Source organism: Seriola aureovittata, chromosome 22 (assembly GCF_021018895.1).
Source record: "Seriola aureovittata isolate HTS-2021-v1 ecotype China chromosome 22, ASM2101889v1, whole genome shotgun sequence".
Taxonomy (NCBI): Eukaryota; Metazoa; Chordata; class Actinopteri; order Carangiformes; family Carangidae; genus Seriola; species Seriola aureovittata.
Genome location: NC_079385.1, coordinates 1,593,637 through 1,612,417, shown reverse-complemented (window position 1 = coordinate 1,612,417; position 18,781 = coordinate 1,593,637). Strand labels below are relative to the sequence as shown.

Here is an 18,781-nt window from a genome sequence, read left to right as displayed (position 1 = left end):
GGCTTTTTGGCGCTCTCCAGCTCCGACGTCGCAACGTGGGTGCTTCCCTGCTCGTTTCCCGATCCTTCATCTGACTCCGATTACCCGCCTGCCTGCTCCTTCTTGGTCTGTCTGCCCCACTGACTGCTCACCTGGTTCTGATCCTCCTGCTCCCTCGACGACATCTCCAGCCTGTTCCCTAATGCTCGGCACCGCCAGCCCCAGCCTTCGTGTCCACAAACTTCCCCCTGTGTGTGAGCTCAGTCACCTCGCTCCACTCACCTAACCCACGGCTCTCCAGCCCTGGAGCCCTTCCTCTATCCCCAATACCCACCTGTGTGCAATATCTCTGCTGGTTCTTTAATAAAGGTCATTATCAATCGTAATTGTGGTGTGTGGTGCTGCAATTGGGTCCTACCAACAATTGTTACCAGTCTTTAAGACCGGGGGGTTGGATGGTCCAAAGGCACTTGAGAAATCAAAGAATGTAATCCTCATGTAACCACCTGGCTCATCCAAGTAAGAATGGTGCTTGTTGGAGCATTTAAAGTGATGTCTAAAAATTACAGCTAACAAAAAGACTGCAAGTCCTTGTCAGCAAGAAATGCTGTACTTGCCAAAGAAACTGGGCTAGTCCACTGCCCTGAACAGGAAACACCGGACCAGGCGCTAAGAACCAGTTCAAGCTGAGTTGGCCTGTGGAGGTAAAGCTGTTTCTTTAACCTAAATCCAACAGCTCATTTGTTGTTATGTATGTCTGACCAGCTGCACAGGAATTCCTGTAAGCCCATTATTCAATCTAACTCTCTTCCTATGCCTATTTTAAGTATGTATGTATATTAAGTATGGACCATACAACGTTAGACACAGATCAGAGAGAAGCAACACTCAGGTGGGCTGGTTGAAAGCAGTAGTCTGGGTTTTAGAAACACAAAGATCTAAAGTCAAACTTTCAATACAACCCATAAACCTTACTATGTTTGTAAGGGGTCACTGCTGAAGCCTTAAAAACACACTGTGACAATTTCTCAGAGACACTGATGAAATACTGAAGTCATGAGCCTCCCGTTGTAAGCGGTGCTGCCCACGAACGCTTAGTATATCTGATATTATGTGTATATATAAGTGGAGGTGAGCTGAGGATGTAAAACAACTGGTTCACAGTTTGTCCAGAAAAAAATCTGAAATAAATGATTGCAAATGTTTCCAAGCTTCTGACTCTTAAATACACAGTATAACTTCTGCCTCTAGGGGTCTCTCAATCAAAACAGTAACAAAAGATGGTGTTGTGTGACATCAGCGTATAGTGTATAATAGCATGGGGTCATGGGAGTTGTTGTCTTCACCACCATTACTGTAAGCTCCTCCCGGTTTGGATTCCTTCAGTGTCAGTGTTTCAGGAAATCAAACAGAAACGGTGATTGTAACCGTTAAAAACACTGAATAAAGAAGTTTACCTTTAAAAATCAGAGATTCACTGACGCTCTTCAGTGACACAGGACAGGACGTCTCCAGCAGCTGGGAGCTGAGCTGTCTAACATTTCCTCAGCTTGTTTCTCTGATAACTTCAGATCCAGACGTCCGACGACTAAAATCCTTCATCTGGTTCAAATATAGAGCTGAAAACCACCAAGGTGTAAAAAGTGTATGTGACTTAAAACTAGATAAAAGTCAATGTTGAGTTTCTGTCAGACAAACACACTGTGACACATGACCATAGAGGATATGATGTCAGTGATGTGAGAATTCATGGAAACATTTGGGATAATGTAAGAACACAACTATACAACATAAAGAATACAGGTCTACTTGTTTTTAGACATTTTCATGTGGAAAAGTTATTGATTAGAACCTTAAAGTAGGAGAATTAAAAAAAAAAAGACACTGGAAACTCCTCTGTCTACATCTGCTGCAATGAGTCACCAATCCTCATACATTTGCGCCTCCTAGTGGTTGAGAGATTAAACCCACCAGTATTCATTATTTTTCTACCCCACAGCATCATGTTTAGAGGAAAAATATAAACCACAAGTGAATTAAAAACCACTGTCACTAATTTGACGATGCAAATGCAGCATAAAAGAAACAACAGAACATTTCTGGCTCAGGGTGAACTGCAGTGACTGAACTGAATCATGCTACTGCTACAAGATGTGGTCATGTGCCCAGAATATCTCAAAATGTAGCTACCATGAAATATGAATGAGCACTTTAATGCTTCTCAGATAAAGGCCCAGTGTATTTTGTTCAGTATTACATTTCCTCTAACCCTACAGACTCACAGGGACCTCATTGTGGTTATAGACCTGATTCCCTAAGTTCAGGCCTTAACTAATGTCTCTTCTGATCTTCTTCTTCGTAGCAGCTTCGAGCATCCTTGTTCCATTAAGGAGATACAGAGACTTAAAGAGAAACATGTTTTGTTCAGCGCCATCCTTCAGCTCCACTCAGGCGTCCTCACCCTTACCAAATATGAGATCTTCTTCACTCCAGATAGAAAAAACCATGGGCTTTTAATTCCTTTTGATTCCCTTGAGAAACCTGTGGATGACATCACAAATGCCACATCTGTTTCTCCACGGATACAACACAACAGAAAAAGCACGTGTCAGTATGTGCAGTTTATTTCACATTTGAAAGGAAAATATTAGGAAACAATCATTTTGCAACAATATTGCTCATTAATGTTGAAGCATCTCTTCTTCACAGAGTCACTTTATATGAAGTACAGAGCAGTGACATCCTGACAGTTCAGCACAGTATTATGAGATCATAGAAATTCAAGCCTCCATCTGCATTCTCAGAGACAAAGTGGGACTAATGCAGTGCTGCAGTGTTTGGTAAAGTCATGAGTTGAGTAAACTGCCTCCTCACATCTGCCCTGTGGAAGAATCCACTCATTATTAGTCTGATCACAGCTTAATAACCCTGATTGGAGCCTGAGGAGTTCAGGACCTGAAGTAAAGTTCACTGAGGTGACTGCTAGTCCTTTTCAAATGATCCACATTATTTTATTCCCCAGACTCCATCTCATGTCCAGTTGAGTCCTGTTGGCTTCAGCGTCCGTCAGTCAATCAGCATCTGTGGATTGACAAGCCTGACTGTTTTCACTCAATCTGAAGCTGAGCTCTGTCAACGAAACAAAGCGGACATGTAGATGACTGATACACTGTCGGCAGCTTTTTGATGCTAACATCACACAACAGGTTTTGGAATGCGTTGCTTCAATTTGTGCTTCTCTCTTTTTTAGTGGTGAAGAGGCAGGTTTTATGTGTCGGAATAAAACATGTAAATCACCTCCTCGTGGTCGTCTGCCTCCTCCACTCAGACTAGTTTCAGGTTACATCCCTGTTTATCCACAGTCATAGAAAATATGAACCATTTGTGTGAAATTTTGTCATAGTTGCTGTGAAGTCTTGAGTAATGGCCAAAAAGTGTTTTATGAGGTCACACTGACCTTGACCTTTGACCTTTGACCACTAAAATCTACCCAGTTGAATTTTTGAGTTTATAGTGAATGTTTGTGCCAAATTTGAAGATGTTCTTTCTGTCGTTACTGGGATAGCATGTCTATGCGAGTGGGAGTGACGCACAAACTACGTATGAATGTGTGGACAAATTAATAGAGTGTAATGTTTTAAAATGCTGTAATCTCAAAGCACTGAAAGCTAAAACATATACACTGGCACATACTTCATGAAATACACGTAGTTGTATGGTGCCACAGAAATACACATTTTGGGACTCCAAACCAAATGTTTACACATGCACACACACACACACACACAGAGAGAGAGAGAGAGAGAGAGAGAGAGAGAGAGAGAGACATACTTGATTAATGTGGTTTTGATGATTCAAAAGACTGAATGAATGAATATATGGATAAATAGGTGCTGGGGTTCTGGCCCTGTCAGTAGGTTCATATGTCACAGTGTCACTTCTCCAAAGCATGTAAGTGTGAGCCAGGCACTCCTCGTGGGATGGTTTATTTACTAGTGGCCAAAGTCCTCTGGAGAAAATGTTTGGGGAGTCACAGAGACAGATGACCATGGAGGTGGGGTGCGGCAAGCCAGACAGGAGGCACTCACGGCAGGGCGTCTGCTGTGCGGACCATGGGACAGTGATCCAAGAGAGTCGACACACTGCTGCTGAGAACAAAAGGTAGAGATCATGGTTGAGTAACGATGTGAAACATAGGCGTCCAGTGGCTTTACATAGACCATAATGCATTGCAGCCACCTGCTGAGTAGCATGGCAGGGTTTGGTGTGCGCATATAACAAAGGAATGCTGCGAGTTTATGGTTAAAAAATGAGAAGAAAAGTAAACTTGATCATGTAAACACATTTCTTTCAGCATATCTGCTTTTTAGAGACAGTAGAGAATGACAGGAAATGACCCAGGCTGGAGTCAAGCCCAGGTCATTACGATGAGGACACAGCCTTGTAAGATACCACCACTAAAACACATATTCCTTTGTAGTTTGTGAACATATACAAGTCTCATTTCCCTCAGTGCTTTTGTCATCAATACTGTTACAGCGGCATGTGTTCCTTTTCCTGTCCTATCCGCCCTGTAGCTCTGCCCAGGCTGTTCCTCATTACTCCATGAGACGCCCCTGGCCTGGGAAGGAAGGGTTTAAAAGCTGTGGTGCCAGCATCAGACAGGACAGAGGCTTCCAGCATGGGGACAGCTGGTCTTGCTGCCTGTCAGCCTGGAGTTTTGTTTTGTGTCTTAATTTAGTGTCCTGGTTGTTTTTCATATTCATGTTAAATAAACCCTTTGTTATTTTAGAGGTGTCTTGTGAGTCTGATTTGGGTCACTGGTGGAGTGTTGTGTGACCCTTAGGATCAGCCAAGGGTTGGGCGTTACAATACACATCCATATGTTTCAGTCATTCATTCAACAAAAAAGTTGCCTCTGAACATAATCCAGCCAGCGATCATGTTTCAGTAGTATATGAATGTAACTCTGCTCAGGGCAGGCAGGGCATGAACCAACCAAACTCACAACGAATCCACTGTGACCCATCCCCACATCATGGTCTGATTTTGACATTCGATGGTACAGTGGTTAGCATTGTCGCCTCACAGCAGCAGTGTTCCTGGGTTTGAATCTGCCAGGCCAGTGGGGTCCTCTCTGAGTTTTCATGTTAGCCCCTTGCCTGCATCCAGTTTCCTCCAACAGTTCAAAGACATGCAGGTTCAACCAGTCCTCCAACCTGAACAACAACCTGCCATTTTTTTAAACCCTCTGATACAACCCCTAAGATTGTCTCCTGAAATAGCGCACCTTTGGCTGCAGGCGTACTGGACCTTGGTTGTCATGGTTACAATAATAAACACGCCAACTGTATAGAGAGCGGCGTACTTACCCTCGTCACCATGGTTACTACAATAATGGTCATGGCTTGGTTAGGGTTAAGCACTAGAACTACCTGGTTAGGTTTAGGTTCTAGAACTACCTGGTTAGGGTTAGGCACTAGAACTACCTGGTTAGGTCTAGGCACTAGAACTACCTGGTTAGGGTTAGGCACTAGAACTACCTGGTTAGGTCTAGGCACTAGAACTACCTGGTTAGGTCTAGGCACTAGAACTACCTGGTTAGGTCTAGGCACTAGAACTACCTGGTTAGGGTTAGGCACTAGAACTACCTGGTTAGGTCTAGGCACTAGAACTACCTGGTTAGGTTTAGGTTCTAGAACGTCTTGGTTAGGTTTAGGCACTAGAACTACCTGGTTAGGTTTAGGTTCTAGAACTACCTGGTTAGGTCTAGGCACTAAAACTACCTGGTTAGGTTTAGGCATTAGAACTACTTGACTACTTGGTTAGGTTCAAGATCATGATTTAGGTTAAAATAAGTACTTCCTCAACTTTAGATGATCTTTGTTGTCACGGTTACAATAACAACGTTGAATGTTCATGGTTAATAGAAACACCATAAACTGCTACTTCCACATGGGAATCGAACACTGCTCTCCTGTGTCATATTCATCTATCCACCACAACCTGACGTGGACTTTGTCTCTCTTTATATTACGTCACCACACTTTTCCCTTTGCTCTTGTAGTTATTACTTCGACCACTAGATGCCGCCTAGCAACAACACATAACTATGGGATATAATAACCTGCTGCACAGATGACCTATGGGCTCGTTTTTTACAGGAGGACAGTCTTTTCAGTCCTGTGAGAGAGCGACAACCTGTGCTGGGTGTAACCCGACTCTCGCCCATTGTCAGCTGGGATTGGCTCCAGCCCCCCACAACCCTCAAAGGATAAGAAGTATCCCATGTGGGGCTAAGATTTGACTCACTTATTCCCCACATTTGCCTAAACATTAGCCCACATGATGTCAGTAGACACTGAGGATGACTGCAAACAGAAAACAGGTAAAGGTCTGGAATTATATTTGGGCACAATGGTGTTTGCACTAATTGCTAGTGTCAGCATGGTAACATGCTCATGCTCACAGAGACAATACTAAGATGTTGATGGAAGCAGGTATAATGTTCACCATCTTAGTTTAGGTATTGGACAAATTGAAATTATCTGACCTGATGATGGCCCAAGATGAAAAGTCAGAGGATCCCCTAAGTGATTTGAGTTCATCATGAGTAGAACATGAATGTCTGTCATTAAGAATGATCCTCTGGGGACCATGAATGTCTGTTTACATTCAGATTTCATGGCAATCAATCCAATAGTTCAAATTTTTCAGTCTGGACCAAAGTGGTGGCTGACATGGTTCACTATAACCATACTGCTAGCATAATTAAAAACATCCAAGAACAATAGAGTACTCGCCAACCTGGCTACAGATGGCACATCAGTTACTAAGCCTAAGCTGTTGTCTAACATTCTCATAATATTCTTTAACATCATTCCTTTATCTTTTCATTAGAAAAGGAAGTGCTCCAGGATATCTGGGATTTAGACTTACATTTTAAAGGAGCACTCAACTGGTCCTTTGATTCACAGACAATATTTTGGGTCAAAGCATTCTATAATCTGAGAAAAACTAGAATCACCTCCTCAGGGTTGTCTGACTCCCCCACTCAGACTAATTTCAGGTTACATCCTTGTTTATCCAGAGTCCTAGAAAATATTATAAATATGGGAAATTTTGCCATAATTGCTCTGAGAAGGGTTGAGTAAGGGCTGAATATGAGAATGGGACGGGCATGTGAACAACTTGAAAACCGGCTCTGGCTGTCACCGACACAGAGGACATAAAAATCAGACAATTAGTGATATAAGTGGGGTGATTTAGGGAGGGCAGTTAAAAACCTGTCTCTAGAGTCTGCTGGTCGCTGTGTGTGTGTGTGTGTGTGTGTATGTATGTGTGTGTGTGTGTGTGTGTGTGTGTGTGTGTTTGTGTTTGTGTGTGCGTGCATGCGTGCGTGCATGTGTGTGTGTGTGTGTGTGTGTGTGTGTGTGTGTGTGTGGTGACTGTGATGTAGGTGTTACCTGCCAACAGAGCTGAGGAGACCCAAACCCTCAGCTGTGGGGGGGGTATGAGGAACGCCACTGTGGCAGAAGACTACTGACAATCTGCAAAAAACTGACACTGTTAGATGAACACAAAACACAGACACACAATGTAAACACTTCAGATGATGAAGGCTTGTCGAAAGGAAGAAAAGGAAGGGCTCAACACTTACCCACACATCAGTAAGACTAAGCTTAGTTTGGATTTAGTATTAAGAGTGAGATGAGACGTTGTGTTGAAGGGCTGTATGACCTAAATATACTGTAAAGTTGAACTTATGACTGTTAGGGGAATTATGAAAATGAATATTCCCCGTGTGGAAGAATGTAAGAGAGTGATCATCGATCACCCAATGACAAAATACGACACACAAAGTATTAATTCTTAGATATTTACAGTATAGGCTATATTAACATAACACTGTACAGTTAAAGCTTTAAAATACTTGGTATTTACACGTGCATATAAAGTGGTCAGAAAGCAAACAGGCATTGGACACATTCAGTGGTATGACATTTAACAGTCTGGATGTCTGGACAGGGCATTAGCTCAGAGGTGCTGCTTACAGGAAGCATGACCAGCACAGGTTTGAGTTTTGGAGTTTTAGCTAGACAGACATTTCTTAGAAATGAGTTCATTTGAATTTTAAATGCAGGGGCTGGAGCCACAGAGTCACTTTCTCTGACTAATCAAGCTCCATTAATGTCATCATGGGTGCATTTAACAATAAGAAGACCAAACATGGCAGCCGGTTAACTCCAATAAAGGCTCAACTAGATCTCATCCTCAAACTGTAACAGTTTAAAGTTGGTGTTTCTCAAACTGCAGTGGTAATGGTGATCCTGTTTCCACACTCCTGCCAGTAATGGTGAGGAATAATAGTAATGAGCTACAGTGTGTTATAGAGAGAAGAAGACCTGATATCACCTCAGGACTCAGTACTGCTCCACCAGCTTCTGTAACTCTCAGACTGAAGGTTTCTTTCCTCTGGTTTTCTGAAAAGGGAACGACTATAGTCATCATAACTGTTGGTTTCTCCTTTATCCATGATGTCATCTCTCAAACATTTACTCTGTTATCGCTGCTGTCTAAAAGACCTCCACATCATTCAGCCCTTCCTTTACTTCTGTTCTTACAGATTAGTCACATTAGCCAGTCAACTAGCCTCAGGTCAGTCTGCAAAGGTCTTGGGTTTGCAGGCAGTAGTGTTTGTTAAATCAGCAATGATTTTAAAAATGTATAATCTTTGTCTAGACACTGTTAGATACAATCTTCACTGCTGAGCAACATTACAGGATGTTATAGGACTTGGTTGTTAGTAATTTCTTATGTGGTTCTAAGGTTTTCTTACATCTTCACTATGAGGTACATTCTTACTTTGGCTCTCTGTACTGTTACAGTATCACTAAAAGCCTCCTGAAGAGAAGAACATTTTTTGAGTTAACTAATCTTTCTTTTTATTTTATATACAATACTCATGGTCACAAATCCACCTACAACTGTCTCAACTAAGAGGTATTTTCACTCCACTGATGCGTGTTTATGCGATTTGGCAATATATGACACGTTTTGAGCAATAACAGGTTTTTTCTTCCATCGAGAGACCAACTTTGACAGAGCACAGACACATAGGGAACCAGATGTGTTCACCGTACCTTGTGTAGCTGTTACAGTCTTAATATGCAAAGGTTTCTTGGTTATCTAGTTAGTATAGCTGCCTTTTAAGAATTCTAGTCTAGAACATATTTGACTGTCATGGTCACAAACTGAAGAGGAATTGTTATATATTTTTTTTGTCATAGTTTTTCACCTGCTCTCCAACTGGAAAAACTGACTGTTCTTTGGTTCTGTACGGAAGCCACACTCGCAAATATTTTTTCATCCCAGTATCTCAGTATCATAACGAAGCTCGTTATCCCAAGATAATGAGATATTATCAGGAGAAAACGTTTTATTTCTATCTCAAGATAACGAGATAATTATCCTGTTATCTTGAGATAGGAAACACATATTTTACCACGAATTTTCCCATTGGAAAGATTCCAATGATTTTGCAATTGAATCCTATGTTTTTGACCATAAGGATGCCAAATTTTCTATTCCTAATGTTACTTAAATTTTATTTTAAATAATCAAAATTCTTTTTATCCTGACAAGGTTTTTTTGGCCTGTCCCTCTGTATGATTGTTCTAATTCAGCAGGACTTTTAATTTGTAAAATGTAGGTAAACAGTTAAAATTTTCATGTTTTACAATGAACTAAATTTCACCATCTACATTGTTAAAATGTTTGATTTGACACCCAGATCATTCATATTGGAAAAAATGACATTTCCTTGCCAGAAATGTCAGCCATCTTGGAAACGGTGGCCATCTTGAATGGCTATGACTGTGTTTTATCAAAAGAGTAATACTCAAGGAGGATTTGTGCCAAGTTTACTATACTCTTATCCACATTTGAAAAACTTCTCCTGAAATATTCCATTATCTGCTGCACTATGAGGATTGTTGCTAAGGACAACTGTTACTCATGACTTGTGACTTGTATGAGGTTCAGTCGAAAATGTTTTCTCCTGATAATATCTCTTTATCTTGAGATAACAAAGAATCAATTTCTCCTGATAATATTTTGGAATAATAAGCTTTATTTTCTTGAGATAACGGGATAAAAAGGTATTTGCGATTATGGCCTTTCTCAGCTTGCGTAGTTCTGATCCCTCTCTGAGATAATTTCTCACCGAAGATCGATTCTGTGTCGCTTTATGAAATGTCTGTATGGCAAAACTCATTTCATTTGGCTGTAATGAAGTCAGCATTTTCAAGAACACCTGATGAGTGTGCGCATGATGACACCTAATACTGTCACCAGTACAGTATTCTAGGGAAAATACCTCAGTATAATGTTTCTCTCTAACCCTACGTCACATTTATTTAAAACCATGGAGAATGTTTAACTGTATCATTCAATCCAGAGATATTAGGACACCAATCAAACTGCAGCCAATCAACTTCAACACATGTCTGTTGCATGAACTCTTTTCCTTTAGGACCACAGAGATCACTCTAAAACAGCATATGAATGACACTGGTTTCCCAGTCATGGGGCAGAAAACAACATTTGACAGACTTCATGTTGTCTCTCACTGGTTAAATTTAAAAGTTTTGCAGAGGTTTGTAGGTCTGACAGGAGGGACGTGTGTGTCAGTGAGTGAGTGTGTAAAGTGTGCATCTGTTTAGACAGAGGGAGGGGGGTGTCACAGAGAGGAGATCACACTGGGTTCCTTCTTTTACCTCAGCCAACATACAGATTACATCCACACCAGATCCTAATGTTCCTTCGTTTTGAGTCCTCTTTTCTCAACTCTGCATCCAATAAACATAAATATGTTGGATGTCCAATCGAGCTGTGAATGAAGAAATATTATATAATAGATAAATATTAGTCTGTCTGAGTAATCCTGCAGCACAGCTGACAATCACACTAAGATATGAACCAAAAGAATGTGCACTTGACTGAAAATATCTCAAACTAGCATCAGGTAACTTCAGGTAGCCCCAAACCATTTCCACATGGCTGAGGGTGTGTAATTAGTGATCAATGAGGTACCTTGGTTTGACCCATTTTCTAAAACTGATCAACATTACTGCTGATAGTTGTCAAAATCTCACTGTGGTGTATTTTAATGTTTTTCCTTCTTCCCAGCTGGAATGCTGACATGAAATTCTGCATCATTATCTCCTGAGCATCTCATAACATATATTATGGGAAGGATTTTAAAAATACAAACTCCCCACAGGACACTCTTAGTGACCTATAAGGTGGGACATTATATTATAGGATGTTTTATGAATGTGAAGTCTCAAAAAAACATGATTTACTTCAACTGAGAAAGGATTCTTACAAATGCACTAATAGGGGGACGACCATTTTATTGAATAGAATAGCTGTAATATACTGTAGCTTCCAGCCACTGCACACTGCAGCACTCCAGCAGGTGAGCAGAAGGTTCAAGGAGGTTATTTTCTCAGCTATATACTGGGTAATAATGTATGAAGTGCAGGGCACACCAACATGATCTGCTGCTAATATTATAGTGTACTGTATTTGGCAGGTGGTTCTAGATCAGGGGCCAGTTTCACAAAGACAGACTCTATTCAGACTCTATTCAGATAGACTGAGTCTAAATTCATCCCTTGCACAAAGCAGTTTATTCTTGATTTTCTTAAGTCTAAGTCTGTCTTATTATTTTTTTTCAAAATAAACAAAATGGTCGCCCGAGGAACTGCATTTAACTGCTCAGCTCTGTTTTTAGCAGAAAAGGTTTGTCTTTTGGAAGAATTCAACAGTTACAAGAGTGTGTGAAGAGTGTAACAACAAAAAAAACATTTTGGAAAAAAAATGGCTGCTGTCTCTCGAAACTATTTCCCATCTCGTTTCTCTCTCCATAACAATGTTAGCAAACCACAAATTATACGCCATGTTTTTCTTTTTTTTTTTTCTTTCTTGGTCAGCGCAGGTGTCACTGATTGTTACCGTGGTAACATTGGTATTTGGCCTGAGTTAGCCTGTGAGTTAGGTGTCTAATGTTTTGGCTTAAAATGAGTGAGTCTTACTTGCATTAGACTAATCTATGAGCAAAATGAAGACTGGACCAACACTACAGGCCAGTGTGAAATATCTTTGTGAAAGCGGCCCCTGATCTAGCAAGTTAGTTTTCACACTGTAAAATAAGTGAAAACCAGTAGCTGAGAGGAAGGCAAAACAATCCAACATCAAAAATCAATCAGCACTCTGTAGAAAACGCCCATCAGTGAAGTATGTGATTCGTATTAAACTGTGTAAACAACTGAAACACCAGTTTGGTCCTCTAATGGAAGTAATGTACATTTCCTCCTGACAGTATGATTTGAATGACTCATGGAGGTCAGGCTTCAGAGAATGGATCAGCTCTGGTGCTGACTGCAGTGCAGTACAGATCAGGGAGGGATGTACTGTGAATGAACATTCAGTCGCACACTGAGTGTGTCGAAAACATTTTATGCTGATACATCTTTCAAAAGAAAATGTCAGTCGAGCAGGAGCTTCACTGCAATTTGCAACTTTAAAAATCAGATTACAGACACAGAGCTTTAATGGTTTAGGTAGAAAAAAAATGAAGGCAAGATATTGTCCAATCATGGCAAAGACAACTGCCTGTCAAATGTGATTTTGCCCCATGTTGCATATTGAAAAACTTGTGTGTTGTAGGCATGAAGGTGCATCCATTTACAGTATTAGACAGGGGTAAATATTCAGCAGTGATAGGTTGAAAGAAAGAAGAAGAGTGGTGTTTAAAGGTTCCAACAATGGAGGAGATAAAGAAGGAAAGTTGAAGAGGATGTGGGCTGCACCCAGCACCCAGCACCCAGACAAAAAAAGATCTACTGACAGTTACAAGTATTGTCTCACAGCTGAGTCATTATCCAACCCACAGAAAGTGATTCAAGATAAAAAACAAATACACAAAACGACAGCACTTTAGCCTGAGGCGCAGATGTGGAAATGAAAAATAAAGGAAGCACATTACAAGGTTTTGTGTCCAGACAAAAGACAATCAGCCAGAGCAGGTATTAGTTATTAGGCTACACTGTGTTGGTTCTGTATAACAGGTTCTGTAAGGCACACACAGACACAGGGAATACGGTATCATGTGTGCTGGACTGGTGGGACCTCAGATATGATGTTAGTCAACAGTTAAAGTACATCAATACATTTTAAGAAATAAGTTTCAGCTCAAAAGAGAAGATCAACATCAATGAATGAGTGAATCGAGTACAGAGGTAAGGATGTACTGGTGTCTAGGAGCTAACCACATGCTGGGGGGGGGGGGTTCTCATTATGGAGATGCTGCCTGGATATGGGGTCTGACGAAACAGGTTCAGACCTTCATTACGAGCAGCAGAGCAGGAACAGCTGTTCATGTCAAAAAGTTAAAGATGTCAGAAGTCTCTGACAGCTACAATATCCACCATTCATCAGGAAGACTTAAGGGAAGTGTGAACAAACTAGTGGAAAGATGGTTTCAACTGCTCAAAATCTGAAATGAACTTAAATTCAGTCAAAAGGACCTATTTCATTTATCTGGCTTCACTTTTAATAAGCTGCTACAAAAGTGCAAACCAATAAAAATTTGGCTAATTCAGGCTTTTTATATGGTGTCATCTTATGTATTGTGATCGTGACCAACTGCTACAGTTTTCTAGTTCTTTCCACACATCTGAGACTTATCTCTGTACTGGACACACTGTACATGAAACTGATATCAGTCTTCTCCTGTGACTATACGTAAGATGTAAAACCTCTTAAATCTGAAGACTGTTCTTTTAAAGGTCCCATATAGTCTAAAGGTAGATGTCCATGTGTTGTTTGATTATAGATCAGGTCCAGGTTCTGTATTAATACTGTGAAAGTATCAAAGCGCTCAGTCCACAGAGAAATGCTGTTTTCAGAAACTTAAAACTAGCCGTCAAGACTTCTGAAACTTTGTGATGTTGCAACGAAGCAGTCACCGCTCCGAGCCATGCCCCTAAGCCCCGCCTACCATCCACCCTCTTCTGATTGGCTCACCGACCTGTTGTTATTAGAGAGTTATTATCCAGAGAGAAGCCTGAGAGAGGAGATGTAAAACTACACTGAGATGGTTTTTGGTTCTTAAAAACCACTAATATATCTTCTTATGGATCAACACTTATACAAAAAACACAAATAAAAACAATGGAAGTGTGAAATATGGGACCTTTAAAATCGATTTAAACCTAACACTAACCTTAGGTGCCTTCTAACCTGGGAGGTCTGCTCTCCCAGCGAAAAAACAATATCGTGATGCTTGTAGTCATTCTGGTTTGGTTGTTAAGCGATTCCAGGTCGAATGAAGTTTTTCACATTCCCTGAGTTTGGTGCAGTGCCATGAACGAACCTTCACATAACCTGAATACATTCATTCTGTATTGCTGGACAAACCTCTGCAGATGACCTCAGAGGCACAAGAGGGTGCTACATCATTGGTGTGATAGTTCACTGAAGTCAGCCATGAAGGTGTGTCTAAAAAGTCTGTGATCACTTCCTCTTCCTGTAACTGTGTGGATATAAAGATACTAAGTCATGTGGTCATGTGGTTACACTCTCTTATTTCATCTTGTTTTATTAATTTGAATCACCCAAAACTATCGCTGAGATTCATTCCCTCCTTTACTTGTGGCATTTCCAAATAAAACATGAGGAGAAAGCGACTCAGACTACTGAGACACACCTCAACCTGTACAGTGACTAGACTATGGGCTTCAGCTGATCCTACAGTGGTCATATGCCATGTTTGAGTGCTCTCCACTCCACTTCCTCCTTCTCATAGTTTCTTCTCTTCCAGTCTGCACCTCTATCAGATACATTTTTCATATGGAAGGGGAAGGAAATCTGCAGAATCAGAGCATCCAAACGTGAACATGCATAGCTGAGTACATGGCTATAAGAACAAACCACTGGGTGGTGCTAGTGAGAGACAAAAATGCTAATTGCTAAAGGTTGAGTTGTGTTGATGGCAACAACCCGAGGCAGGAAATGAAGAATAGTCATTGAGATGCACAGGTTTGTGTTGGAAAGCAGTGCCCACCCTGACAATATATCCAGTGAATACCAGTGACGCGTTCGTCACTCCTTACCCACAGCTACTTCATCATACAAGGTGTGTGTGTGAGTCTCTGTGAGATTATTGTGTGAAATCAAAGTTGAAACCCTAAAGGAGTCAGTATGCTTCAAACTAATTTCTTGTGGGAAACTCAAACACCATCCCCTCACACTCTTAGAATACTGGAGTTTAGGAGGCTGTGTCCAATAAGTTTTGTACCTTTTTGAAAAAACTATCCAACAACCACACTGACTTGATCACACGATTGGCCAAGTGTGTGTAGGTGTAAAAACCTGCAGGCTTTTTTGTACCATTCACTACCATTAACCCCACCTTTGAATGTGGCCGCCCAAATGATACACACTGTTGACTCCAGACACGTTTGGAGGACACTTTGTACCTAGTTCATTTGAACCATACTGAACCCTTAAGTATCCGAGTACAATGCAGTATATGAGACTCACTACTATTAAAAACAGAGTGGATACTACACTGAATATAGAGGACAGTATTTAATGTATCATGGCCCTCATTCAAAGCTATGAAAGTGTCCGCCAAGTGTCCCATCAATGTCTGAATGTCTCTGTCTCTTTTAATCACTTCATGCATGTGTGGTCTCAACCTGAAGAACATAAACACTAAAAATTCCCAATAAAAAGTCTCTTTTTTTAAACGCCCTCCTGTGGACCAATCAGCAGTCTCAGAATAAAAGGAAGGCGCTTGTGCTCCTCATGTCAAATCCCTGAGCAAGTCACTGAACATTCAGAACCCATTGGCCAAGGCTTAGGCACAGGAAAACAGGGACTGGGAAACAGGAAACCACTCTGTCCTCCTCTCTGTGAGCCCCCAATCTCTCAGGTGAAGAAAAGAGAGGCATGATGGGAGTTGCAGTTTCAATAAGGAGCCTGGTGGAAAAGGCTGAAAAAGGCTTATAGCAAAGGATTTACAGTGGGGCGGGTCAGTGCCGGGGCCGGTAAGAACTGTAGTATCTGGGGTACAGGGGTGTGTAGTGGGAGGAGTGGCTGTAGGAGGTGGAGGTGCTAGAGGCGAGGTAGGAGCTAGAGGGCGTAAAAGCGGGAGAGGAGCTGTAATAAGCGGAGGAATAGCTGTGGGAGGAGGAAGGGGAGTAGGACGAGGAGTAAGGGGAGGACGAGGAAGGAGTGTAGAGGACAGAGGAGCGTGTCAGGCTAGAGAGGGGCCGAGTTCGAGGTGAGGGGCTCCACGTAGAGCGCCTGAGCCCCAGATTAGGGGAGCGGTATGGAGAAGAGGGGGCAGATCCTGGCAGGGTGGGCCTGATGGTGGTGGTGGTGGTGGTGGTGGTGGATGGTGGTGGAGTGGTGTGTGTGTCTGAAGTGTAGTGCCTGGACATCCCCAAGCTACGGGGCAGAGTCGGGGAGATATTGACATTGAAACTCTGGGAGTCAACCACAAACGTCCGCACCCCCAGGGTCCACTGGGAATGAGCCAGCCTCAGAGGGGTTGAGGGTGGGGTCCGCGCCGAGGGAGTGGAGGGGGCCTCCAGAGATGGGGGGCTCTCTGGCACTAGAGGGCCAGCCAGTGAAGTGGCCACTGGTGATGACGGACTGCAATGGGATATGTGTGAGGTAGGGGAGGTAAGAGCTGAAGCTAGGGCTGCAGTAGCGGCACTGACCATGGACGGGCTGAGCGGCACAACGGGATCATCAGGAACAATTGATGTAGGACTAGTAAGGCCAGAAACAGGGAGGCTGCCAGGGGCCAAAGCTGAAGTGGAGCCTTGGGCTGGCTTGGAGGCCGAAGCCGAGGACGGGGCACTTACTTTGGGGGTGCTAGTCTTCCCACGGATCAGCCTGCCCCCACGGGTGCGGTGGGTCTGCTCTTGATCAAAAGCCAAATCCTCCAGGCGCTGGGTAAGGGCCAGTTTCTGCTGGATGGCCATCCGGAGGAGGGAGTTCAGAGTCTTCTTCTCATCCTCAGCTGCTGCCAGCTGTCTCTGCATCTCATCCAGCTGGGTCACATACTCGTCACATCTGAGGAGAGCAAGAAACAAAATGAGAGAGGGATGAGGTCAAAGAAATGACTGTGCCCAAGAAACATACCTGAGAAGAGCATCTATCTTCTTATCTAACTCACAACATATAAGTGAATTCTTTAAGACTTGAACGTTTCTTGACTGATGGATTAGATCACTGAGATGTTAAAGAACTGATATGCTCTGTGTTTTCTTGAACGTAACCATAGAAGACGTGATATTTCAATATTAATGCTGCAGTCATTGACATTTTCACCACTTGGGGGCAGAGTAAGTCCAAAACATGATGACAAAAAGCCCAAACACATCATCGCTTTATGAAGTTATTATGGGATTAGAATTCATGGGGAGTCACTTTCTGGACAAAAACTGGAAACTGCTGTGTGGTCTCCTGACAGTATTTCTTGTATCTGGTCTCTGACCTGGTGGCGAACATCGCTCGCAGGGAGGAGAAAGTGGCGGCGTCCTCCTTCAGTGCCTTCAGCTCGTTCCTTAGCTTCATCATGGTGTCAGTCACCATGGACTTCTCTGCCTCATACTTGCTCTTAAGGTTGGCCAGAGCCACCTCTGCCGTCTGCGGGAAAACACACACACACACACGCACGTATCATGAATTGTTTTATGCATTGTCCAAATATGTTGCTATGAAAAACAAAGATCTCACTTCACTTGAATGTGCACCATGTATGCCACACCTAAATAACAACTCTTGAAATGAGTAGTGTTTGTATTGTATACAGGAAATGAGTATAGTTTGCACTGTGTGTAACTCGGAATCGAGTGTAGGTCGTCAGAGTTGTTGGTAGACATTTTCTCAGTGGATAATGTGAGCTCTAGCGTCTGCATTCAATCACTGATACACACATGCCTTAGAAAGAAATCATATAAAACAGGCAATATAAACTAATTGCAATGGGGGAAAGGTTCATGACAGTCAGGTGAGCACTTCAATCAACCTTATTGGTTGATGCACTTTGGGAGAGTGTAAGCCAGTAAACAGTCGGGCTATAAACTGCTGGGCTCATTCCCTAAAGGCGTCGTTAAACCCAGCACAGGTGGCTGTGTTTGGATTTTTCATTTTTAATAAAGCCATTGTCTTTTGAAATGTCTGGTTTAAATATCACAGGAAAAGAAGCAGAGTAGCAACTGATATCAAAGCATCCATCATATCCTTCATTCATCAAGACTTTATCAAGAGATCTTGGTCCCACGACCAAAACATGACAATAACATCAGCTGCAGGTAAAGACAGCCTATATTCATTTCCTCATGGGGCTGACATAATGGATGGATGGGTGGGTGGATGGATGGGTGGATGGGTGGATGGATGGATGGATGGATGGATGGATGGGTGGATGGACAGTATCATGGTTTGTCATGGCAGACACCTTTTGTTAGTTTGTTTGGACTTTTGTCACTTCCTGTTTTATTTTGTAGTTGGTTTCTCAATGTTTTTACTTCCTGTCTTGGTCCTGTTTCTCTGTGTGGTGATTGTCTGCCCCGCCCTAATGTGTTTCACCTGTGTTCACCCTTGCCTCCCTTGTATCTATATATTCTTTGTGCTCCCCTATGTATGTGTCGGTTCGTCTGTTCATCTCTGGATTGTCCTTGATCTGTTCATCTTTGGTTTTTCCATGATCCGT

At 42.2% G+C, this 18,781-nt stretch overlaps 1 protein-coding gene across 7 annotated transcripts in view; it reads right to left on the bottom strand.

The window, feature by feature from the left end:
- Window positions 1-2,585: 2,585 nt before the first annotated feature.
- Window positions 2,586-18,781, bottom strand: part of LOC130163808 (protein bicaudal D homolog 1-like) — a 55,441-nt gene continuing 39,245 nt past the window's right edge. For 4 of the 7 annotated variants that reach the window (XM_056368202.1, XM_056368203.1, XM_056368205.1 and 1 more), the window contains exons 10-11: window positions 17,561-17,712; window positions 7,843-17,136 (exon numbers count right to left, since the gene is read on the bottom strand). In XM_056368202.1, the coding sequence (XP_056224177.1) occupies window positions 16,086-17,136; window positions 17,561-17,712 (1,203 nt within the window). In that variant the 3' untranslated portion in view covers window positions 7,843-16,085. Of the gene's footprint in view, window positions 4,128-7,445; window positions 7,530-7,842; window positions 17,137-17,560; window positions 17,713-18,781 lie in introns of those variants that run through there. The other 3 variants (XM_056368209.1, XM_056368207.1, XM_056368208.1) reach the window with 3 other exon arrangements.